The 26,435-nt window shown below is 44.6% G+C and overlaps 1 protein-coding gene across 5 annotated transcripts in view; it reads right to left on the bottom strand.

The window, feature by feature from the left end:
• LOC125294358 (fibroblast growth factor receptor 1-A-like) overlaps window positions 1-26,435 on the bottom strand; it is a 32,546-nt gene continuing 6,111 nt past the window's right edge. For 2 of the 5 annotated variants that reach the window (XM_048242980.1, XM_048242979.1), the window contains exons 2-19: window positions 22,771-22,975; window positions 15,352-15,542; window positions 14,093-14,237; window positions 13,848-13,934; window positions 12,556-12,728; window positions 9,810-9,933; window positions 8,707-8,897; window positions 8,259-8,409; window positions 5,844-6,040; window positions 4,827-4,972; window positions 4,163-4,284; window positions 2,985-3,095; window positions 1,969-2,159; window positions 1,541-1,663; window positions 1,366-1,436; window positions 1,095-1,232; window positions 690-795; window positions 1-358 (exon numbers count right to left, since the gene is read on the bottom strand). In XM_048242980.1, the coding sequence (XP_048098937.1) occupies window positions 182-358; window positions 690-795; window positions 1,095-1,232; window positions 1,366-1,436; window positions 1,541-1,663; window positions 1,969-2,159; window positions 2,985-3,095; window positions 4,163-4,284; window positions 4,827-4,972; window positions 5,844-6,040; window positions 8,259-8,409; window positions 8,707-8,897; window positions 9,810-9,933; window positions 12,556-12,728; window positions 13,848-13,934; window positions 14,093-14,237; window positions 15,352-15,542; window positions 22,771-22,945 (2,619 nt within the window). In that variant the 5' untranslated portion in view covers window positions 22,946-22,975 and the 3' untranslated portion in view covers window positions 1-181. Of the gene's footprint in view, window positions 359-689; window positions 796-1,094; window positions 1,233-1,365; window positions 1,437-1,540; window positions 1,664-1,968; window positions 2,160-2,984; window positions 3,096-4,162; window positions 4,285-4,826; window positions 4,973-5,843; window positions 6,041-7,314; window positions 7,460-8,258; window positions 8,410-8,706; window positions 8,898-9,809; window positions 9,934-12,555; window positions 12,729-13,847; window positions 13,935-14,092; window positions 14,238-15,351; window positions 15,543-22,770; window positions 22,976-26,435 lie in introns of all 5 variants that reach the window. The other 3 variants (XM_048242981.1, XM_048242983.1, XM_048242984.1) reach the window with 3 other exon arrangements.

Below are 26,435 nucleotides of genomic sequence, written 5' to 3'. Positions count from 1 at the left end.
GGGTGTCTGTGGGTGTGTGTGTTGTGTGTGTGTGTGTGTGTGTGTGTGTGTGTGTGTGTGTGTGTGTGTGTGTGTGTGTGTGTGTGTGTTTAATTTAGGCCTTTGCTGTGTGCATGAAGACGAGTGTGTTGGGTATCTGCAGAGCAGAGACCAAAAAAAAAAGGAAGATAACGTGGAATCATCAGCGCTTCTTGAATGCCACTCTGCTGGGGTGAGGGGGGAACTTTGGCAGACAGGGCTCGTCCACGCCGGCCTCATGGGAGAACACCGAGTCCTCCCCTGATGAACAGGTAGAGCTGCGTGTGTCCGGGTAGCTGGGAGAGTACTGGTCCAGAGAAATAGAGAGGTCCAGATACTCCTGTGAAAGACATCAGTAAAAAATGAAATAAAATAAAACGAACCTTCAATTTACCAGGCAAGAACAAAGAAAGCCAACATTTCCTTTGGGGATGAATTAAGTACTTGATCTAACAAATTCTTATTTATGATGGGTCCTGTCTCCTGACTCAAGTAAGGAACTCCAGATGCAAATAGACAAAAACACCCCTAATGTTATGTGACAGCATTTTTGTTGTGAGCTTTCTGAAAAAATGTGAAACGTGGTCAATGGTGGTTTAGAGTTATTTACAGTATTTTCATTGCCAAAGCAAATACATCTTGAACAATCACATGTTGTTACTGTGACTGACCTGATTAGAAGTCATGGAAAGCGTACGGTCGAGATCCTCCACCAACTGTTTGAATGTTGGTCTCTGAGAAGGAACAGCATGCCAGCAGTCCCTCATCATCATATACCTGACATCAAGAAAGAGACTCTGTTAGGCTGGGAGGATGGGACAGCAAGAAGAGCAAGGCAACAAGGAGAGGAAAGTTGACTTGATAAGTAGACTGTAGTATACTACTGTGCATTCTGAAGGCTACTCAAAGGTGCATTTGGACTATTTAAATCAGCATCTGAGTGTATATGCAAAATGTCCAGAAAGTCATGAGACTGACTATAACAATTGCCTTAAATTGCACTATAAACAAAAACAAACTTTGGATTTAGATTTGTCACACATTTGTATGAAACCCTAGATTGGATCGGGCCTTACAGCTCATGGGTACAGGTGGAGGGCTTGTCCATGCGATGGCCTTCCTTTAGCAGCTTGAAGAGTTCCTCCACAGGGACGCCCGGGTATGGGGAGCCCCCCAGAGTAAAGATCTCCCAGAGGAGCACTCCAAAAGACCACCTGGAAAACCACCAGATGCAATTCAGTCTTGGTAACAGGATTACATGATTAAAGGATGCAGATCATGCCCGACAGACAGCTTGACCCATCAGACTAATTTCTAATGAAAACATACAAAATGTGAAACACTCACACGTCACTCTGGTGCGTGTAGATCCTGTCAAAGAGAGCTTCCGGAGCCATCCACTTCACTGGCAAACGACCCTTCAGGAAGAACACTCCACTTTAGACCAAATAATGACTTACGTACAGTAGAGATAATGTGCGAGAAGAAAAATCTTTCCCAACTCGGGTCATGTTCAGCTTACATTGGTGGTCTTCTTGTAGTAATCAATGTGGTGAATATCTCGTGCCAACCCAAAGTCTGCGATTTTCATAACATTGTCTTCAGTAACCAGAACATTGCGAGCAGCCAGGTCCCTGTGTATACACTGCAAGGGCCAGAAATGGGGCATAAGTTAGCCTTGACTATGCCCTGCAACCCATCTTGTTCAACCCACCTCCAAATACATTAACAGACACAAGTGCTCTTTATTTATAATACACCTCATGCATTTCTGTATCGGGAGTGGGGGAGTAGTAGTAACATCACTCCCTGACTATCAGTTTTTGGCCAGGTTCATTTCCTAAACTCAGATACGAGTCGGTGTCACTTTGGATAAAAGCGTCTGCTAAATACCAGTAAGCTTCAACTTTATACACTGCATATTATTTACTACTAATTAGTGAACATTACCTTTTTAGATGACAGATACTCCATGCCTCTGGCCACTTGATACGCGCAGGACACTAGATCTTTGATGGACATGTTCTCCACAGGCACCTGGTCTGGGTTGTAGCAGTACTCCATCCCGGGAGGACGACGAGCCCGTAGGTATTCCCTCAGGTTGCCCTTGGAGGCAAACTCTACGATCACATAGAGGGGCCCTGGGGATAGGACACACAGCTTACTGGCTTACATCTCCAACATAGTAATACATTACAATAAAGAATGTTGAAAGAGGAAACCGTTTTGTTCAGGAAACAATGAATAAGCAAAAATAAATGTTCCGGAAGCATGAATAATTTATCTCTTTTTAAAAAAAACAAAACAAATTAAAATTCAGCACTACATGTGCTAGCGTACTACAGATGTGAAAAATATGTCTGATTGGACCGATGAGCATGATTGAGACCCAGCCAAAGATGAGCGGAATTGGACAGAAATACGACTGCATTGGCCAGCAGGCTTTGGCATGTTCCAGTTGCATAATGGCTCTGGCCAAACAGGTGGAAGAGTGCGGAGACTCGGGTCATGTTTTCTGTATTAGTCTGGCATTGGGGAACATGGCTGAGGCGGGATGCTGCTCCTGGAGTAATGGTCTTGCTCCGCAGAGAGCCCTGCGCCACTGCCAAGGCTTGTCAGGGAAGATTTGAGTGAAATGGCAGATCTGGCAGCGGGAGCCATGTCCTGCAGAGAGCTCAGGAAGCCGATGTCGGAAGCTCTTACTGCTCCCATTGTACACACTTGGCCATGGTCATCTGAACCTGCTGATCCCTCTGTCCACCCAACTCTTGACACTTTGGACATCATCTTCCCCATTTACATTAATTGGCCATTAAGTGAATCATTTTTACTTTTCACTTATCAATACCCTTTTTTCACAGTGTTTTACGGAATCAATGTTTGAAATCATTTTATGTTTCTCTATCTGGGCAGCCTCTCACATTCTCCTATCATTCTTTGTTCTCAATTACTTATCAGTGTCTCACCATCTTGTGTGCAGGCTCCAAGCAGGTTGATGATGTTCTTGTGTTTTCCAATGATCTTCATCATCTCCATCTCTGAGATTAGGTCCGACAGGTCTTTCTCTGTGGCATCAGCTGCAGGAGTAAGAAAAGCGTTGCTGACTTGAGACCAATGACACAAAAATATTATCGGTCATAAGCTGCCTATTTCTATAGATCGCCATAATGAATCAGCGTACAATTAAGGTTTGAGAAGTAAATAAATGAAGGTTTTGGAAATAAATGAATATTAGGTAAAGGTACATTAATTTAATAAGCTACAGTACAGCTTATGCTAGATATTATTTTCTATATCTTTTTATCGTTTTACAATGTACTGACCTCAAAGCCTCACAGTTGGAACTTTTTGGACCTAAGCCTTTTCTAGTGGGAGAATACAAAAAGACAGCAAGCCCTTCCTCATCCTTCCCCCTTAACAGTGCATCTCCGATTTTATGGGGACCGTCATACATTTTAAATCAGGGCCTCTCGTAAATTTTGACTCCAGTCTGTCTCCTGCACGGTGGCCTGTTGCCAGGAATAGACGCTCCGCCAGCAAGACTGTCCCGAGCTGATTCTCCCAGTGGGACTGACGCTACAGATGCCTGTGTGATCCACTGAGAGACTGGAGGTTTGCCATTACTACAACAGTTTCAGACTTTAAATGGCTGATTTCCTTTTTAAACACGAGCCAGAGTGCAGCAATGCCTTTTTATAAGAAACATTGAGTGTAACAACGTGGGTAACCAACCACAAAGGTTGTAGTCAGTTGTACTCCCTTGGCAATGTAGAATACTCCCTATGTTATGCTATATGACATTAATGTGAAATACCGGTGCTAAGACATGGCGTGGTCAGAAGCGTCCACTCCAAAAGTTAATTTCACATTTACAAGATGTAACCACACAAACTACTCTGATTGGATACATTGTTTTATAGATACATAAATATAGCATACACTAGACACATACGTTTGTATTAGAAATAATGGATGTAACAAAGTGGGTAGACAACTGCAAGGGCTGTACTCAGTTGGCAATGTAGTATGCTACCTATGTTGTATTCTATGATGTATAATACAGTAAATTTTGGTCCGGTTGAACAATGTATTACTGGCACTTTCATTGTTGGTGCCATTTTCATGGCCATTGTGACAAACTTACATTTCAGCATCTTGACTGCCACTTTGTTGACACGATTTGGCTTGTCTTTATCCATTCCCATGACCTCTCCCATCACCACCTGGCCAAAGCAGCCTTCACCCAGAGGCTTCCCGAGAACGAGCCTACCAAAAAGCATATGGGGGAAAAAGAAAACATTAAAAGTGTGAAAGGTCATACAAGAAGATGAACATTGTATGGCAGCATTGATCTGGTGTGTGTGTGTGTGTGTGTGTGTGTGTGTGTGTGTTACTGTATGCGATTTGTATTATGGTATGTATTTCTGGTCACCAAGTGGATATTTAATTGTGACGTGCCAGGAGGCTGTGGATGTAGGCCCAATTAGCCTCAGGCTATCTCTGGTACAACAATGCATCAAATGGCAACATTCATGTGCAGGGTACAAATGACTAAACAAATGTCAACCCAAAAAGCAGAGTTGTAAAAATCCAGCTTCAGAAAGTAAAAGTCCTGCCATATTTGCTCCAACCATTCACTAAATCAAAAATCTAATTAGCACAACTCCTCAGCCAGGTAGATAAGCTAATTAGTGAAATCACCTGTGTTCAGTACACTAGAACTATTACATGGTAGGACTTTACTTTCTGAACCCAGACTTTTACACCTCTGGCCAAAAGGCAAGGCTCAGTTCTGTCCTGTTCCGTACCGTTCCCTGGACAGCTCCCAGCGGGGGTCCTGGGGGAGCTCGTACTCGGAGACCCCGGAGAGCATGGGGGAGCCGCTGGAGGAGAGGCGCGAGGGACGCACCAGCATTGCCCCAGAGTGCAGCGAGGAGCTGGAGTCCACGGACACCTGTGAGGAGAGAGCAGTGGGTTATCCTCCATCCCAGTCACAAGCACAGGACACTGGTTTGGGCAAAGAGAAAGGGCAGCCAAAGTGGTCTTAGGTGGTCAACAGATAACATGTGTTTTCTTATTTGTTGGTGGTGAAGGCATGATGGGGGAAGCAAACTGTGCTTAGCGCAAAGTGTGAAAAGATTACTAATAGCCTACATGAATTGGTTGATTGGAGAGATTAAGGTGATACTGATTTGTGTGATTGCTTTGGCCAAGGAGCAGTATCAGTATCAGTATCAGACCATCAGTATAAAGGCACTCTAAGCGATGCTGGGTAACGTCACTTCTGTGGACGTTCAAACAAAATAGAAAGCTAGTTCACTACTTCCTCCCCCTCCCTCCCGTGCAATTGAAACTCTTCTAAACGTGCATCTCGTCGGTAATTTGCTGGAACAGTTTGTTGTGTTTTTATGGGCAAGGTTTGCCCAAGTTGTTTTGGGGGCATTTTTGGAGCCTGGGTTGTCAAAAGATTGTTTTTTTTTTACAGTGACACAGGCAGCTAGTGGATGGTGAGGTGATGTTTGCTGTAAGTGACAAAAAATGTTTTAGCCTAAAAAACGTATGACATCGCTTAGAGCACCTTTAATGGAATAACTTACCTCAAAAGGCATAGACAGCAAAAAATTTCTTTCGTCAATCTGTCGTCTTCATGAGCCAATGTGAGGTTAAAGGTCATTTTATTAACAAATGTATGACATTTCACTGCACTTTACTGCATAGTCTACATGACATCAAATGATTTATGAAAATATATCTGGCAAAGGCTGAGATGCTACTCTGAGAGAAGAAGGAAAGAGTAAGAGTTTGCAAACCCCCCATCTACTTTCTGTTACCTGTCTGCGCAGAGGGATGCTTTTGGCCAGCTTGTGCACGGCCAGCTGGCTGTTGAAGTCGCTCTTTTTGGATGAGCTGTGCATCCTGGCAATGACCGCAATGGCCACCATCACACAGATGAGGAAGAAGCCCACACAGTAGATCAGGACCTCCAGATAGGTTTGATTGGGCAGTGGAGAGGGAGGCACGGCTTCATCCAGAAGAAGTAAACACAGTTAGCTGCACGGCACTCGCCAGTAGCCACACGCCAAGCATATACAACCAAGACTCTTAATGAGTGTAATCATTACAGTGGATGATTACTTTAAATACCTAGATGGTATCCCTCACACAGACACAGATATGCACGCACACAGAGATAACTCATTTCTAATGTATAGAATTTATATTTGTACACAGATAACAGTATACAAACATCTGTAGACACCAAATATAAATAGAAAAGGATTTCTACTAAAACTGATGTGCAAATGACAAATATAAGTTATGTTTAGAAATGCTGCAGAAAAGACTAGAAATAGACGGAAACAACTGCTTGTGTTTGGAGTATGACTGACAAGCAAAATGATAATCCAACATATTAAGCACCCAATGCACAGACTCTTGCAAAACATTGGATTATCAACAAGAACTAAAAGATTATTTCATTTGCATTTCACAAGTAAAATGCAGATTGCACTGAAACACTCTTTGGAACTCTTGTCCAACTGAAATGAATTCCAAACACAAGATTCTGTATCATCACTGATTATATATATATAATAGGACTTTATATAAAGAGGAAGAAGAATGTATTGGAGTAAAGCTCAATGCCCAATGCAAAACCCCACATAAGGCCAAATTCATCTTGCATTCTCTTAGAGACAGCAATGGCCCATTTTGGTAGGACAGTATTTGACATGAATTGATCTCATTAGCGCAGAGAGGAGAGAGGGATGTCTTGTCTTGTCACAGGCCATCCCATTAGACAGCAAATGCACAGAGACCATGCAGAGGTAAAGGAGCAGGGATGACGACAAGAAGCCATTTTTAGAAACGCACACTGACCTGCACTGCTCTTGCACCTAACACACAGGATTAGCTTCAAGGAGATAGATATTCCCAGTAATTAAAATATCTTATAGTTATAGCCATAAATATAAGGTGCCCTCTTCATTTCTGTGTGTGTGTGTGTGTGTGTGTGTGTGTGTGTGTGTGTGTGTGTGTGTGTGTGTGTGTGTGTGTGCGTGCATGTGCACCTGTGCATTTGTGTGCTGAATGCAAAGAATTCCTGGGTGACTGACAATGTCACCTCAGGCAGTTGAGCAGCTTGCTGTTATACAGAAATGTATGATTTTAAAATGCAACAAAAAGCTGTTGTCAGCTGCATTCCATTCTAAAGTGTGACAACATCGGTGAGGCCAGTGTGGAAGTTTGGCAGAAGGCACAGAGGAGGAAAAGGAACCATGAAAGAACCTTAGATACCTTCATAGACAGTCAACCATGCAGAATGGTGAGAGTGCCCAATAGAGTTTCCCGCCAAGCAGGTATACTCCCCAGCATCCTCAAAAGTCACATTCTTTATTTGCAGGACCTCCATTTCCTTGTCCGTGGTGTTAAGGCCAGCAGTCTAGAAGAGAACAACAGGAAAAGACCCACAAGAGAAAGAGAGAGAGAGAGAGAGAGAGAAAAAAAGACCCCAAGAGGGAGAGAGAAGGGCTGAGTTAGGAAGGACACCAGCAAAGAGCAGGTTCATGTAGCAAGATAAGAGGGAGGACTGATGGCTGCCGACATGCCTCAAGTCCCCGGACACACGGACACACACACGCGCGCACACACACACGCATGCACACCATTGGAATACACCCCAGAGGTTCAGCTTCAGCAGCACCGTCCCTGCAATAAACATAGTTAGTGCCGGAGGTTGGAATGGAGGGGGAATGCGAGCTGAGGAGAGAGATAGAGAGCACAACGTTTTCACCCTGCGTAGACCCGTCACCATATCTGAGAGCAGATCAGGAAGAGAGGGGAATGGGAGCCTGTATTCCCCTCAGTCCATCTCTACATGCACAAGATGGGCCACATGGAAGTTGATCCAGCAGAGCTACGAATCTCGCCGACCGCATTTCAGTAAATGGGTGACCTACACAATTCCAAATGGAAACATGGACTAAAGAACCCACCCCCCCGCCCCACACACACACACACACACACACACACACACACACACACCCCCATAGGCTCTGCTGGGATTTTTCCATGGCATCATCCACAGGAAGTAAAATCAAGTGAGCAGGGAATGGAGTCAGGAATCAGAATTAAGCTTATTCATATCCTTCCATACTTATCATAGTTTCTATGACTCTTTTTTTAATCTCTCTCAAATGTTTTCCAACAATGACCCCTCTGGGCTCCTGTAGAAGGGTTACCTTGGGCCTGTGGCTTAATGACTGTGAGCCAGGCCGACTGATTGGACTCGCCTATATAATTGGACACTTTACAAATATACTGTCCGCTCTCCTCCTCAGTCACATTGTAGAGTGTCAGCACTTGAGTGTCTGAGCTGTTCACCCCTGAATGCTGCAAACAGGAAAACAGGCGTCAAAGGCAGGTACGTCTGGCCAGGTATTGGTCACAGAATCTGGCAGTCAATAAATATCATCATGGCAACAAATACACAAACAAACAAACAAACACAGAGAAACTGGACAGTTAAAGCTGTATAGTGCTGTCAGTAGCCAAGACTGGGGGTGTATGTTCTCACAATGTTCTTCTGTATGTCAAGTGTGTACTATATGGTCACATGATGCTCTGGTTCCGAAGACAACATTGGCAAGAAGCTCACACAAACAGTCTTCAGCGTTACAGATTACATACCTTTAGCACCCGAACATATGGCAAGCCATCTGATCCATAACGACTTCCGTTGATTTCAATATGCTTCAACCACTGGATGTGAGGCTGGGGGTCACTGAAGACCTTACAAACAAAGTCGACGTCACTACCCACCACCGCAGTGCGATTCGCTGGAAGACCAGCCTGTAGGATGGGCCTGTGAGGAGAGCGCTCTGTACACACACACACACACACACACACAGTCTTTTAAAAAGACTCAAAAGCATATCAAAGGTGTATCACAGCTATAAGTACTGCAATTTGCCTGGTTTGAGTTTCGCAGTCGCCTCAGACTTGAAATCACTTCACAACACTGAGACCACAATTTCATGGCCCAACTCATAACAGATCCCAAACGAATTAGGCTACTTATCCAGTCCAGTCTCTGTGAGGATAATTGCCGCCATTTTGTTGAAACGACTGCAAGTCAAAGCAGCAGCCCCTGGGTCAGTTGGAACTGTTAAATATGTTGACTGAAGTCCAGAGGCTAAAAGCTGCTTTCAAGGGGGGAAAAAACCCTCCCCTTCATTCTGATGCCTGATAAATACAAGCCTTGGTAATGAAGCAGAAAACTTTGGCATGGAAACAAAATGTTCAGACTCCGATTTGCTTTTGCTTTTCTTTGATTGTGGAGACCGCGGCGCCTTCAGAGTGGGCAAATTAGGCCTGCTCTCAAAGCGTGGTATCAAAACCAATCAGTGGAGGCGAGGTTCTGGAGTGATGTCGTGCCCTCAGAAATATCTCAGAAAGGCTTTACGGGCCAATGGGGCGTGATTTTGACTGGGTTATTCAAATGTGACTCAGTCACAGGCTGGTGTGGGTGAATCTAGTTCTTGGCCTCATATCACCTGCCTGTTGATCACCTGCCTCACACACTGCCGACTTTGCATGGGTGTGTTAGAACAGTCTGACTATTGTTCTACTTGATGCTGCTGCATGTTGACACAAATCATTTTAAACACATTTTCTATCCCTCTCTATTCTATTCAGTACATTGCTATAATACAAGTCTTATTGTCTTAAGACAAGTCTTAAGTCTTATTGTTTCCTCAGGTTACCATAAAGCTAACCAACATGGTACTGACCTACGACATCTAGCTGGTAAGTATGGTTGATGCTGCCATACTGGTTCTCCACCACACAAGTGTAGTTCCCCTTGTCTGAGGGCACTACAGACTCCATGATGATGGTCCACATGTGCTCTCGCACCTAAGGAAAACAGAGCCAGATGATTCAACAAGATGAGAACTAAGAACAGATGAATATTATGAATTATTCACAGAAGATATACACATTCACAAGTGATCAGCTCAATTTTTGAGATACAAATCTGTAGAAATAATTGTAGTTGTAACATTTAGTTGTAACACATAGTTGTAACAATATTTTTCACTGTAAACCATCAAATATTTTTGAAAATTCTTTTACATTGTTTAAGATCACATGCCTGTAATCTCGACCGACACACACAGACACAGACACAGACACAGACACACACACACACACCTTCCTTATTAATGTTGTAAATGTCTACAAGCTTGACTGGTGTTCTGCGCTGCACAGTAACTACGTCCATTTCCAGTAGACCGGAAATGGCACACATAAGACCCTATGTGATCTAACTGGGCACTGAAATTTATACTCATTACACTCAAATGTGTGTGTGTGTGTGTGTGTGTGTGTGTGTGTGTGTACGAGAGAGAGACCACAGCTGCTCCAGATGTGCCCTGCTTCACTGAATGCATACAGTCTGCCTTGTTTCCTCAACACCCCCATCACTTCATATATGCACACACACACACACACACACACACCGGCAATACACCTAAGATTTTACATGCAACAACAATAGACCCCTGCATAGCTTCAGAGAAGAGAGGGGGTTGGGCAGAGAGGCCCCCATTTACCACAAACCCCACCTCCACCCCCAACCACCACCAGCACCACCACCAATGGAGGCCTCAGCCTGTTCATAGCAGAAAACAGAGTCCAGATGGGAATTTGGTGTGTGTATGTGTGGTGGGGGGTATGAGTGTGTGTGTCTGTGTGTGTGTGTGTGTGTGTGTGTGTGTGTGTGTGTGTGTGTGTGTGTGTGTGTGTGTGTGTGTGTGGGTGGGGGGGGACTGAAGCTGAAGCCTAACGGTCCAGAACAGGGGAAACTGGCACAGTCGAGAGGAAGCACTGTAATGTGTCCCAGCTGGGAGGGGGGGCAGCAAGGGGGGTGGGGGGAGGTGGAGAATGAGAGGGGGGTCTGTCCAGGACAAGGCAGGAGAACACCTTGATGGGAAACACAGATGCTGAGGATAGTGAGTGTGAGGGGGGAGGGGCCTTAGACCCTGAAATCAGCACTGGCCTAAAAGGTTTTATTATGGGACCAGTACACATAGTGAGTTTTGAAATGTGCTAAATAATCAGTGTTGAGTACGTACACAGACAGAGAGAAGGTGTTCTAGTGTGTCTGTGCGAGCATATCAGTGTCCATATGTCTTCAATTTGCACACGCTGGAAAAACAACCACTGCTTCCACGTCACGCTCCCCTTATTCAGGGCTTGGATGGCACAGCACCAGGCCTCACTTGGGCGCTCTCACACGTTCATTGTGCCAGTACAGAGAGGGAGAGAGAGAGAGAGGCAGGAGGAAAAGAAGTCTGTGAACGCAGAGTTGGCACCATGTTTTTAACACGATTTCAGGAAACTTAAAACAACGTCTGCTATGATTGGAAGCAGCAGTTGTGCTTGAGGTCAGTGACGCGAGGCAAAAAATAAAAAAATAAAAGACCGCCTCCATTACCAGCAATAATTAACCAGTGGAAAATTTGACTTCATGTCTGACTGCAATTTTGTTTAATAACCGTTTAATAATTTTTCTCTGTGTATGTTCTGTCCCTCCTGTTATTTGAACGCTCTGAGAATAACACTGCACATTTCATGACCTTACAGGCATGGGAGTACATTGGGGTTTAGCCCTCCTGCTTTAGCCCAACCTGTTTGTACGTCTGGGGACACAACTAAATATCAGACATTAAGTTCTACTGTACATACAGTGAATCAAGACTGTTGAAGAATGCTAGAGGGAAGGACGACTATAGGCACACACTTGCTTGCAACCAACACTAAAATAGGACAAAACACCATGTGCAGTGTACACGAGCTTGCAGACTTAAACCGATCCTTACTTTGTCTTTTTGGGGGGTTATGAGCAAACAACCGGTTTCACAGCTGCGAAATGGTCAATAACCTCTCTTAAAACATGCATATTGAAGGCTTATGGCTGGACTCAAATCAGGCCTGCTGGGTTTTTTGAAACACTAGCCATCTGGGCACAGAGAATACTCTGCAGTAAAACACAACCAGCTGTTCTCCACGCAAACAAGCAGCAAGCGTGTCCAGGACACTGCGAATACTGAGAAAACAAAGCGGGCCCTGAAGCAGGCCTGTCTAACCAAATACAACTTCCTTTTTATGGGGTCTGGCTTCACCTTTACTACCTGTCTGTCCGCAAGGGTGAGCCTGTGGCCTGTCCATGTAAGGACACTGATCCTGGTGTTTTGGTGGAACACGTGCAACTGACACAAACATCTGCACATGTGAAATGGATAAATGCACCAGGAGTAATTTTTACTGGGAGGCAATGCTGTTCTTTTCATAACATTAAATATACAAAGGTCTCTCATGCTACTTGCTACAGTTTTTTTAATGTGTATTTTTTTTGTGCAAAATGTACTCAAGACAAAAACAAATCATATTATTGTGAGTGTTTTTTTTTAAATACTAAATAAGACATCAAAAATGCACGTGGTGGTCACCAGCTACTTGGAAACCATGGTTCACCTTGAATCCACCGATGCGCTGGTCCCTTTTAAACTCCTTGCCATTCTTAAACCACTTCAGCGTTGGGGTGGGATTGCCACTGGCCTGGCAGCGAAACTTGACTGTCTTGCTGGCAGGGACGGCATGAAGCTTCTTCTCCATCCTCTCCGGTTGAGCCCACTGTGGGGGCATCGCTAAAATCAGGAGCGATGGGTTGATGATTACTCATGGCACTCATAAAGATTAAGTAGAAAGCTCCCACACACTGTCTTCATTTGCAATTGTAGCTTTTTATTGCAACGTTTCAGTCAATTGCCTGATGATGGTCATCTGACCGAAACGTTGCAATAAAAAGCTACAATTGCAAATGAAGACAATGTGCGGGAGCTTCCTACTTCCTTTGATATCGGTGACCCTTTGGTCCTTCTCCGACGCACCCGTCCCAAGGAGGTGTGCAAAAGCTCAACTTTTTCACTCATAAAGATTACTCACTCAACACTGTGCCTATTATACTGTTGAAAATATACATGAATGTATGCATCCTTCAGTGGTCATATTTTAGTGTCATTATGTAAGTAAAGAGAATAAAAAATAGAGGTAAAGTTCTCAACCAACGGCCTTTCAAATCTAATGTGAAAGAAAAAGGCCCTTTTTGAGTTCAGACAGACTACCACCACACTATTATTAATCACGTACACTACTGACAACTTAACTAATGATACACTACTTAATAAAAGCACTCACACTGAAAGAAATGAGCTTGTAAAAAAACCTTCTATATCCAAGGTCACAGTCTGAACGACAACCAGCCCCTGCTAGCGGTGTGAGGCCCCAGACAGGGTGGTGGTTTCAGCCCCGACATGGCTGCCCCCCCCCGCGTTCATAAAACACCCTCTAGGGAGTCAAATACTAATCCTCCGTTTTCTCTCCCGAGCCTTTTCCCTTTTTCACTGAGGTCGTTTCTCGTGACTGCTATGAGTCACAAGAGCGCTGTTTCCAGTGCCAGACCACTGGCCGCATGGGCAGCAAGTCACAGAGTCTGGCCTGTCTTTACCTTCAAGCTGAGAACCGAGACAAATCACTGTTGGTTTGAGTCTAATCACTTTCAGTTCCAGATGGTAACAAAATCATTTATGACATGAATTTGAGAGATTTTTAACATCAAAGAGACTTTTGGCCCCTTCCCTATTCCACTTAAAGCTCAATGGAATAAACCTGCACGCTTGTTATGTCTAAAGGGCGCTACACAATGCAGGTCATTCAGTTTTGAATATTAAAATAAGGTAAGAAGTGATGGAAGTTGCAACACTTACGCATTAACTTCTGGCTACTGGACAGCTTGGCCTCTTCAGATGACGACTCATCCTCTTCCTCATCGTCATCTTCAGAGGACGTCAGGTCTGTTGCAAAGTCAATAAACAAAAGCTGTTATGTCTATTCTGTTGGGCAACCCATGAACACTTATTGGAATGGACTTCAGCTTTAAGCACATTTCAGAACTCAATTTGTCAAGTTAATGCGACATGACCAGGGTTGCAGAATGAAATCCAGCAGGCACCTTTGTAAACGGTTAACCAAGCTGAATGATGAAAACGCCCCAAGGAGCTTTCAACAGCACAGGTATACTCCCCCTCATCCTCCCGGGACACATTCCTTATTTGGAGGACTTCCAAGTCCTTCTCAGTGGTGTTGGGTCCGGAGGTCTGAAAAAATTCCAAGTGAAGGTCGTCAGTGGGAAAACAAAAACAACAGTGTAGAGAAGAAAGTACTGTATGTATTCTTGCTGTGCATAAAGAATCTGATTAAAAGACGATGGGCTAAAAGGACAATCCTTTCAATTTCACTCATTCACTATAATATACTCTGATAACTAAAATGGCCATGCAAATCAAAGCTAATAGGGGGTAGGGGTGGGGTGGGGCTTTCATGAGGGCAATAGCAAAACAAAACAGTGGCAGTGGCCAAGGAATTCAGACAGGACAGGACACGGGGCGGACTCTGCCTGGCAACTTTGAAGAGCGAGGAAGCAAAAGTAATGCCACTGGATGGCAGGAGAACATCCTTATTAGGCTGGTGGGGAACAGGGACAGGGGGGTACGAGTAAGAAAATTCCCAGATGTAAAAAAGTGTCCAAGCACTTTCAACAACTCTGGAATTTTCCTTGAGGTCACTTACAGCAAGTGTCATTTACACCAAGAGTATTAACATATTACCGTATAACTGTTTACACTATTGTTTAAATACACAACCCACTGTTTCTCTCTCATTACTGATGGTTCCTTAGAAACCCACTCAAAAGTACATACAGCTATGTGTAAACAATATGCTCTGCAACCCATCCTCGGTATCTGAAGCATCTTGTTTTGACTGAATGTTGTACACAAGCCAGCCCTCAGGGCATCAGCACTAGAAATAGCTGAAGCACGACAGGGAGATTCCAACTATGTGGGTTGACAAACCTGGGTAAGTTAACTCATGTTTAAGTGGTAAACCACCAAATAGAAGAGCTCTGTTTCACTTGGAGAATAAAGTGATAGGGCTCTTTGGTTAGGTGGTTTACCACTTACTCTGAGCAAACGTACCCAGGTTTGTCCCTAAACCACGTGCTTGGGCATACCCCCAGGGCCATGCCACAAAAGGCCAGTCAGTTTTTCCAAAGAAACAGACAATGCTCAACTAATCTTGGATGATATTGTGATCTGTTGCCCACACTGGAGATGTTCTGAGCTAGAACAGTCTGGACCAGATGACTAAGCACCAGCTAAAGGCATGACACAGAGGCCTGATGAGGAGACGAGACAAGACAAGACGTCCTACCCTCAGGACGCGGATGAGGGGTTGACCGCCAGGACCCACGTCACTCCCGTTGACCTCGACACGTTTCAACCACTGGATGCGCGCCTGACGGTCGGTGTAGACCTTGCACTCGAATTCCACATCGCTGCCCACCGCTACAGTCTGATTGGCTGGCAGGCCTGGCTGTACGATGGGCCCAGGGGGGGAATGCTCTGTAAAAAATTGAATTATGAAATATTACTGAAGTTTCTAAATACAAAGACAAACAACAAAATCATTCAAAACACTGAGTAACACCAAAGAGATCTCCACTCTGTATATTGTCTAGTTCAAGATAATAACGTGAAGCAACTGAAATCTGGTTGTTGTCACCTGCTAGCTTTTGCCAGGTAGTATAGTTTTTATTTCATTCAATAGAGGAAATGGAAAAGAACAAGCCAGCTTCTTAAGTGAATTTTCAAGCGATTTTCAAGTCACAAATTCACAAAGCACAATTCTTTACTCCCAACAAATCTGGTTGACGTTAATATGCAAGTGTGTTTTCTCTCCCATTATTGCTCTCTGACTCCCTTTTTCCAGACGGGCATCCCCTTGCTGGAACTGGGCCCTTGTGTGTTTATGCCAGGACCACGCAGCTATACCTTTCCAGCAGCTCAGCCCCAATCATCTCCACTCAGTCCTCGCAAAATTCGATTGGACCCCGAATTAGTCACAGGCCAATCACCAAGCTGGCGAGGAGCAAGTCGAGAGGGGCAGACCAAATCTAATTACGATAAATGGGTTTAGGGGGGACTGGAGGCGGCCACCTGAGTCCCCCCACCCCCACACACAGTGATGATGCCATCTCGGGGGGTTGGGATGGGGGAGAGGAGGAGGAGGCATGGGAGGTGGGGTAAACCAATTAGACCGACACACCGTCTATCACCAAGCTGTTGTCTGACTGCTACAAAAACAAGGCTACAGTCCTCATGGTCCGGACCCTCAGGTTGATAGGAAAGGAAGGGAGTTTTAAGTGTGGATGAAGGCCTGCAAGTCACATGCCATAAAATAAAGTACTTGCTTGGATGCACTATGTATTGGGCTACCTGGGCAATTCTCATGGTCTTGAACAATGTTCAAATTAATTTCAACACAAAACAAAACAAAACTTCAGAACAACTCAATTACACATGTCTCAAATAATAGCCAATGATAAAGTTGGGTTATAGCAGAGGTAGAATTACTTGGAGAAAGGGGAAAAAGAAGAGGTGCAATGGATGGGTGAAGGAAGAGGAAGTGTCCTTGCATGGGATTGAGATTACTTGCAGAAAAATGCAGTCTTGTCAGATAATGGCATTGCCATCACTTCTGGTTTAGAAACCTACAAAAGGTATTTTCTTAACGACTAGACAAAAAGTTTAAGTGAGCAGAATTATTTCGGGAGAGGCTAGGAGAGAGCAAGAGCAACAGATGTGTGTGAGTATGTGTGTGTGTGTGTGTTCTTGCCATATGATGTAACATGCATGAGGCACGGCCACCGAACGTCAGTTCTCGATTGGTCGACCTCCTCAAGTAACCCCTCCCCCTTCTTCACTCAGTGCCTCTACCTACACAAAGACCCCTCGACTCCACAATAGAAGGCCACACAGATAACCAAAAGAAGCAGGGTAGATCGAGAGAAGGCAAAAAAAGAGAGGAAGAGGGGGTAGAAGGTTGGGGGGGGGGCTTGAAGTGGCAGGTTCCAGGGCGAGTTGCCATGGTAACCCTAGCTGGGCCCAGTGAAGGTATTTCCTGGATTGCATATGCCTGACAGGCCCTTAATCCCAGCAGGAAAAGGGGCCAGGGGGTAGGATCAACTTTCTCCTCAAAAAACAAAACCAGAGAGAGAGAGAGAGAGAGATGGAAGCCAGGAAAGGGAAAAGGCACACATAGCCTTAAACTCCTACACACTAGCAGTCCAGTTTCCTTCTCCTCTCTCTCTCTCTCTCTCTCCCTCTCCCTCTCCCTCTCCTCTCCCCTCTCCCTCTCCCTCTCCCTCTCACAGCTAGCCTGGTGTCCACTGCGCTGATATGCTTCTGTCAACATTCCTGCTATTAAACAGGCCACAAGCACACTATAAAAACATCCCATAAAAGCTCTGTAAATGCGCCTGTCGCTTTGATGTGGAGCACAGATGGATACAGGGTTTGTGCGTCTGTCACAGTCCTGTGTTGACAAGGCTTAGAGAGTGTGACCGGCTGGGTTAATGTCCATACTGTGCGGCTACGAATATCAGAATTCACGGCTACGAATATTAAAAAGTCTAGCCTACATCTACATCCTTTTGACTAGGATATCTTAAAGCAACAGTATATGGTAATTAACTACTTGAGGTATGTTTTTATAGGCAACTACCTATAATGTCATCTTCAAATTAATTTTGATGGAATATGGCTAGGTCCAGGACAGATTAACACATGTCCTTCCCACTAGCTATCAAGGCTATGCACTAGTTCTATCTTACAGGCTGGGACACCCTGTTAAAATGTAAGACAAGCTTTCTCTGGATGGTACTTCTAGCTATAAGCAAAGTCCTTTTAGGCAAGTCCCTCCACTCGGCGGCCATATACCAACGTTTTATGGGCACTCATCGGGCAAAGTATTTGGTCGAATCCGCGCCGGCGTTAAGGCTTCACGACACCAATCTTGCTCCAGCGGCGAATCACAACAGATGATTGGCACGATGTCTTCACAACACATCATATGATTGGCTCAATGTATTCACATCACACCACATGATTGGCTCAATGTATTCACATGTCGGCGTTTTGCGAGGAAGGGGTGGGATATGTGTAGACAACGGCCATATTGGCGTGACAAACTAGCCCCATGCATTTCTATGGAGTATTTTTTGAGTGCTGTGTCTCCACATTAGAAAGTCTCTGCTATAAGCTACCTCATCCATTGACACCAGGCAGCATGTTAGACAATGCTAACTGGAAGGTTTTTTTAGAACCACTTTCAGGTAGTTTGTTGACCAGTCTTAGACCAAAACTTCTCAATGTGGCTTCAAAACTCCAGCCCTTCCCAAAATGCCACACCGATAACAGATTTGGCAGATGTTGGATGCTCATCTCAAAGAAAAACTGTTACATAATTGAAACATACTGATTACACCCTGGGGCTTTTTTCTCAGATCTTCTACATACATGTCTGTCAATGCAGTTGAGACAAGACTGTATTCACCATTCTGCACACAAACGTGGGGGGGGGGGGCTTAGCGAGTTCTATCGAGAGGACTGGCATCATATATTATGGGTCATCCTAAAGTTAGGAACGCTTATTTAGGAGTTGGCGGCTGTACAAAACATAGTTACCATTGGTTACCAAACGGATAGGACAGGATTTGCAAGTTAGAAAGTTTCTGTAATACAGCCCCGCAATAAGTGTTTTTGTTTATGCATTTTAGAATTGGGTTTTGGGTAAAAAAAAAATAAAGAAAGTACTTTAAGAACATATTATGACAATTATGTATTATACTGGTCTGAGAACGGTCAGTCTGTCTCTAAAACATATCTCCATACGATACGGGAGGCCGCCACATATCATCTACCCGCTCCGTAAGGATGAATGCCCTTGGGTGGCGAAGTACAATCTTGCCATCTGACCTCCTGATTGTATTTTTTGTTTCCTCCCAAGGTAGCCTCTCCATCCTCTTCTGTCATGTATCCCAATGAAGCTAACTAGCCGGAACTAGTCGACCGGAAGATTGAGCACAAGGCGGGAGAAAATACATTTCTGAAATGGGCATGGCAGAATAAGGTGAATACAGTACACCAATTAAAATTAAACAATGATCTGCAGTCAACCTACAAAGATCCTACCATGTGTTTGAGTTGGTCACAAATTAACAGCTCATATAAACACTATAAACACCAAGGTCATGTAAAATAAATCCCACCAAAAGTGAGTCCAAACAAAGAATAGGTCCAAATGTCTGCTACACAAAATGTCACAATTACATGCTTTGAAATCATCCCGATACTTGCACTCAGGATTTATGAAACTCAAGCCCATTCCAAAACAATCTCTGAATGTTTACTATTTTGAGTTTAAATTCAGGAGACCCAAGCACGAAGTCCCCATTAGGCCTTGCATTCCACGAGCAAGTCGGGGCTCAGTTGATCCTCCTGACTCTGTGATAGGATTAAGTCGGATCCCAGAGCACATTTCCCGAGTGAAACCCAGCTGGAGGAGCTGCGGCTCTCGTGCCCTCTTCAAGCCATTTGGAACAATTGACTGACATCCTCGAAAATCAAGTTAATTACACAAAATCATAAGAGAGGTTTTTTTTTACGGATTCTTTTCAAGTAAGCAAAGCACGCGATCAAGGCTGTTTTTTGGACTAAAAAGGAAGAGAGAGCTCAGGAAACAGCAAGTGAGCCACAGCCGCATCAGGGGCCTTTCCACTGCAATGACCGGCGCCACGGAGTACTGTGGGGCCGGCGTCAAGAAAGGAAGCAATACAGTGCGAGAATGACTGCTGGGATTTCCTGACCTGAATTGATGGTTGAGTGAGAGAGAGAGAGAGAGAGAGAGAGAGAGAATGACAGAGGGATTTGGCATAGCAGTACTACAAACATATAAAAGTATAAACATATAAAGGTTTGCAGGAAGACCACACCTAGATCCTACTGATTGGAGGGAGGCAAACTTGCAAAGCCAGAGTTGAGGTTCTATGATGCTTCCCTACATGTTGCACTTCCACATTATGTTTGCCAATCACCCACCCACCCATCCATCCATCCATCTACCGACCAATCCATCTATCCACCCATCCATCTATCCACTCATCCATCTATCCACCCATCCATCTATCCACCCATCCATCTATCCACCCATCCATCCATCTATCTATCCACCCATCCATCTATCCACCCATCCATCTATCCACTCATCCATCTATCCACCCATCCATCTATCCACCCATCCATCTATCCATCCACCCATCCATCTATCCACCCATCCATCTATCCATCTATCCACCTATCCATCCTCATGCAAGATGGCATTGCTAAGGAAACAAAATAACCAACTGCAAGTATGTGTATGTGTGTGTGCGTGTGCGTGTGCGCGTGGTAATGAATACAACCACATGATTCACCCATCTACAGGCTGACCCTCGTTACAGGCAGTGTCCACCACGGCCCCCCAACCCCCACCTCTCCTTCTGAATGCTGACGGTGTTTGTTCACAGCCCTCCCGACTTTTCTCTCTAAACACAATATACACCAGGGGGGTGAGATCAGCAGCTGTCAGTGAATCATCTCCATTGTTCTCTATGGGTTGCAACCTGGCTCTGCTGTAGCCATTGCTGCTGCTAGCCACCACCAGCACGGCAGCTATACGACAGCAGTCCCCTGCCCTGGCACAGAATACTTTTCCATCTTCCCAAGGACAGAGCAAGGACAGCTTGTGCACAAAATCCAGCAGTCCGGGGCAAAGAGTTTTCCGTAAATAAACAGAGGGGTTTTGGGGCCGAGGCAGACGTTACGATTTCAACACATGTGTTACATTAGAGACAAAGGGTGCTAGGGAAATAAACAAAAACAAGTTGGTTAATGAGCCCACGCAAAGAATGCTCATGTTTTCAATCAGTTTGTTGAGAGAGGCAGCTGAGGATAGAGCTATGAGCCAAAGCACTGCTGCAGTGCAGCTCAGTTGTTCTATCCTTGTATGGCCCTCTTACTTATATTAAGGCTTGTAAACAGAACATGGGAACAACAAGTGCAAACAGGCTCCATATGGGAAGTGTGTGTATTTCTTTCTTTTAAAATGTCCCCCTCACATAGGCCTGGCTGACACAGACCTGTGCCTTTAGACAGGAAGTGAAATCCAGAGTGAAAGGAATGCGCTGGGAAACACTATTCCCTGGGGCCCCACCTCAAGATGACTTCTTTTGCAGAGAGCCTATTCAACTCCGTCTATAGCCTGATGTCACCTCCTTAAGACAACAACTACCTGAAGCACCCCCCCAACAACCCCCTCACACACACACACTCCCCCAGTCGCCACTCCTCCACCTTATCTGCTGTTAACCTTTCAAAAGGTCAACAAAATAGTCCTCCAATTCAATACATTCAATAAGTACACCTAACTTCAAATCAGTAGACACTCAGGATAGGAGACAAACAACTGTTAAAGTCACGTGACATCTGCGTGACACGGTGAGCCACACTCTTGCCTGCGATCCTCTGAAAAGAAGGAGAAGAGGAGGGGGAAATAAACACTCTCTGACGCCTGTCCGAGTTTACGAGCTCTTGACAGCTGAGCCTGTCGGTGGAGCGGCAGGAGGCCTCTGGGGCGGCGCAGAGCTGAGCCTTGCCAAACAGCCCATGTGTCAGAGGGACGAGAGAGAGCGGGGTGGACGCCAGGTCACGCACAGGAAGTGACCATTTGGTGACAGAGCAGCAGGGGAGGAGAGGGAAGGGTTTTTTTTGTTTGTTTGGGGGGGAGGTCTGTCGTTCAGGTTTGTCTATACTGAAAGTCACTCACTTGAAGGGAGAGAGAGACAGGGGAGAACGGGAGAGGGAGAGAGAGGAGGAACGAGAGAAAGTCTTTTTCTTTCCCAGAAACATGATATCTGAAGACAGTCACAGGGTGAGGATCTCTTGGCTGTGTGTTTCTTTTCTCAAGCACTTCATTTATGCCCCCCAACAGTTAACCCTTCACAACAGATACCTTTTTCATTTCAAAAAGAAGAGCACAGGAGGAGAAGCTAAGAAGGTATTTACACGGTCTACACATGGGAGTCATTTCATCCCCAATCTATTCCCAGGAAGTATAAATATCACCCTTTTTAATTTGTTTGAAGGAGTCACCATAAAAGAGAGAGGAAGAGACAAAAAGACCCCACTATTTAAACGCTGTATAATTATAATGCCCCTGGTTTATTGTACACGTGGGTGGCACAGCACACGTCTGACATTTCAAAACGTGGAAACACCCAAACGTGGCCTTCCAGGCAGGGAAGAGGTGGCAGCAATAGCATCACTGGAATTTTGCCAGGAGACATTTTTCCAGATTTAGTTTCACTGGAGCATTTTACCCCCCCTTTCTCTTTTCACTTCGCTTCACTGGGTTTATGCCACTCCCTGGTTAGACTTCTGAATTACATTACTTCAGAGGATTAGTATCGCTAAAATTTGAAATAACCAGAAGAACAATGCCTTACAAAGTCTGTGAAAATCTCATATGCTTATAATGACTACACACAGTGATAGACAGTACATGCTCAACCTTGAAATGTTACCTTTGCAAAGTGGTCATGCAAGTACTGTTGATCAAAGTAACAACAAAATAACTCCATAATAACGTAACCTTATAATTATTATTACAAAGACATTTTGTAACACTGTATAAAGCTATTTAATCAGGGGTAAATGGGGTCAAAAGGCTAAAGTTTGCAAGACTGTAAAGTACCTTCTTCAGTGATCGCAGGTCTAGCCTGAGTTTGCAACACCAGAGCCGCCAGAGTCCAGAACAGCAACAGCAGCAGCAGTGGTGGTGGCAAGCTCCCAGTCATCCTCATCCTGCCGTGGGCTTCACAGCTGGGGAACGCTCTGGATGGAGAGATCCATCTGGGCAGCAGGGGCATCAACTCTGGACCATGCGCGTGTTGGCGGACCTACACCAAACACACAGACAAGAGAGAGACATGAGGAAGTTGCATCTAAATTAGCTCGTCTGACGTATGATGCATGTAAACGGGTAAACTCGACATGCCATGTTGCTTTGTTTAGCGCCATAATGACAGTGTTATAGCGACGTCCCTCCTAAACCCATGACTGAGACGTGGTTGGCGTGTCTACGGGAGGACACTTTTGGGACATCCTAAATTAGCGGCAGACCCAGTGTGAAATTAGGTTCAGAAGAACAGCACCCAGAACTAACACTGAGCTGAGACTGACCAGTTTTAGAACAAATACGATTATCAGCTAACAGTGGCTGAACTTAATGACCACATGACATGTCAAGTCAAATGTACCAGGCTGGTGTCACTGCTAGATACAAACCTCTAAGTCTGTTACCCTCATAATCTTATGCCAGAGGACTCCAATTGAGTAGTCTTTATTGCCCAACACAAAGGCCGAATGCCGGTTGCACACAGCTAAAACACCAGGCGTTGCTATATGATTAGCTAACATGGACAGCATGTACTCTAGCCACTAGGATTCAAGGCTCGCCATTTCATTTGTTGACATTCACTGAGTGATAAGAGCAAAAACAGGACGCACGTTTGATTGAGTTGATAGCCCCACAAAGGCCTACCAAACAGCCATCAGGAAACAAAAAGATAAAATGCTTTGAACTGTGTGGGAGCAAGATTAATAAGGATTTTCATTAAACAATCATATTAATATTATTCATAGTAGCAGATGTTACATAAAGTAGGCCTATACTTGGAGAGACCAAATATCTTATGTAAGACCAACAGGAGAGTATTAGGAAAGGAGCGACATTGGACTTAAGCTTGTTTCTTGTTTCAATATGCGCAATTGTCATTAAAATAATTACACGTAAGTGCTTGACATCTAAAATACAACGGCTGTCTACAAAATGCACACAAAAATAATTCCTCAAACTGCTGAGAGAGAGAGAATATATAACAATGTAGGCTGTTAGACTTCCGCTGCAGAGATAGAAACTGTTGACCCAGTCAAACGACGCCCGCAAATGAAAGGCTTGAGAAAGGGAGTGGGGAAAACAGTCAGAAAATGCAGGATAATATAGGGATCACTTTCACAGCAGTCTAGAGTTTCCTACAGCCAAAAGGCATATCTGTTGCTTCACCATAATTAAAAGATATCCATCCTGAATATACACCGGCTCACTTTTTTGTTGTTGTTGCTCTTCTGATCTAAGGCCAGGGAGGATGAGAAAAGAGATTTACTCCTGAAGGTGTTCTGTTAAAAGGCAGAGCCACATGAATGAACCTTGCTCAAGGCTCAGTGAGTCCAGTGTGAGTAGATTCTAAGGAGGTACATCCATCAACCTCCTTGCATTGATTCTTCCATGACTTTGTGAAAGATTACAAGAAGCTATTAGTCATCGGCTTTGGTAGGGACGTTATGCATTCCGTTTGAGTCACACTGTTCACTAACTGAGTGGTCACAACTGTGTCAGGGGGATACTATGGGGGCGGGGGTGAGAAATCGGAAGAAGCGCCGTGTGGAATGGACTGGCCGAGGGCCCGGGTGAGTCACCTCTGACACATAGACCTGCTCGCTCAATCATGCACTGGCACCTGCCTGATGCAATTAACACCTGGCCTCTCAAAAGGCTCCGAGGAGAGAAGGAATGAACTCGATGTCTTGTCAGTCAGCCAGGACAACCCAGCCCAGTCCAGCTAGAGGCATCTATATGACACCTCGCTAGAGGAAGTGTCCCATTGCTTGTCCTGCCTATTAACAAACACAAACACCAGCACAGACTCCCCACAGATTCATCACCTCGCGGTTGGTTTGAGCCCCAAACATGACCTTTTGCCACCATTTGTCTCTCTGGCTGTCAAGATGTCCTCACCAAATTGTCACAGGGGGGTTCTGTTTGTCAAAGAACATCATCGTATCAATTCCAACATTACACAAATGTAATTAGATTGCATTAAATCGCACTGACTTGTTACCCATTCAAATAAATTGTCCCTGAGGCCATCCTTAAAAATCGCAAGATTCAAAGAAAAAATAAAATTACAATTTTGGTCATGCCCAAATGGACCCAGACATGGGTCTTCAACCCGTGCCTTCAGATTGTCTTATAGAGATAGACCACCTTTCTCAAACTCCCTGAGGCCCGGTCATGGCATTTTAGGGTCATAAGATACATGAAAAAGAAGGCACAAATCTTGACCTTTAATTTGCCAATACTCAATGAGGTACAGTGTACTAACAGTCTCACTCTGTTTCTAAGGAAGTTCCAAAAAAACGTCGTTCTATTAAAGTTTAAATAAATAAATAAATAGCCTTCCAACAGATTGAAGCGGGAGCTTTGATACCAACGTTATCGATTAGTTTCAGTTTCTCTACATACTGGGAAGAATGAATGCTCATAACCACTTAATTGTAGGGCTCCATGTTTAAAATACGTTTGTTTTCTTTTTTTCCGATCATTTCTTGATCAACTGCGCAGCAAATTATCACCAAGCTGTGTAATTTCCTCAGAACCAGCAGTCTCCATGTTGCGGACCCATATTTTGAGTGCTGAATAGACCCAATGACGGTCACCGTTAGACTAGGGGAGAAGGGATGAGAAAAGATCTGGCCACAGTTCTTCCATTGAAACAAGAACCAGTTTGTGTGAATGAAGCGGCGTAGGCCATAGTGTGACATCGCGAAAACCAATGGTGTAGAGATGGCACAGGTTTTAAGTGAGCCACGTTTGCATGTAGGCAATTTATATTCACAATACTTGGGCCTACTAAAATAAATATTTTTTATTGCATTTGTATTGGTTGTTTAGAGTAAAAAAAACAATGGGTCGGTATTAACACGGTCACTAAAAGGGGAAAAAATAAATATTTGGGTCGGTTCTAAATTGACAGGGTCGGGTCAAGGGTTCGACAAGCGAAAATATTTTTAAGGATGGCCTGAATCGCATTGAGGCCCATGGACCCAGACATGTATCAGATTGTCTTATAGAGATGCACATCCCTAATATGCTGATATGAAAACCACAAATCAGACCTTTAATGCCTCATGAGGTTGACTAACCACTACGCTATTCGTTGAGTCACGACCCTCATACTGGGAAGAAAAGTCAGAATCCCTAAAATACCTTTGCATTTACCATACACCAGCTGTGTCTCAGAAGCAACAGAGTTTGGCCTGACACGAATAGAAACTTCCACCAGTGCATTCCATTGAAACAAGAACCACCAACCACCCCCCCCCCCACCACACACACACACACACACACAAAGGAGGTGTGTGTGTGTGTGTGTGCATGTGTGTGTGTTGGGGGGGGGTGTCTTTACACTATTTCACTCTCCATCGAGGAGAGCCAGCCAGCAAAAGGGAAGGCTGCAGCAGCTGAGTCACCGTAAGGCCCGTGGGGATCCAGCCTGTCCGCAGCCCGGCCCCCGGCTC

Source organism: Alosa alosa, chromosome 5, assembly GCF_017589495.1.
Source record: "Alosa alosa isolate M-15738 ecotype Scorff River chromosome 5, AALO_Geno_1.1, whole genome shotgun sequence".
In the NCBI taxonomy this organism is placed as follows: domain Eukaryota; kingdom Metazoa; phylum Chordata; class Actinopteri; order Clupeiformes; family Clupeidae; genus Alosa; species Alosa alosa.
The sequence above is the reverse complement of the archived record's forward strand: the minus strand, read 5'-3'. Positions and strand labels throughout refer to the sequence as shown.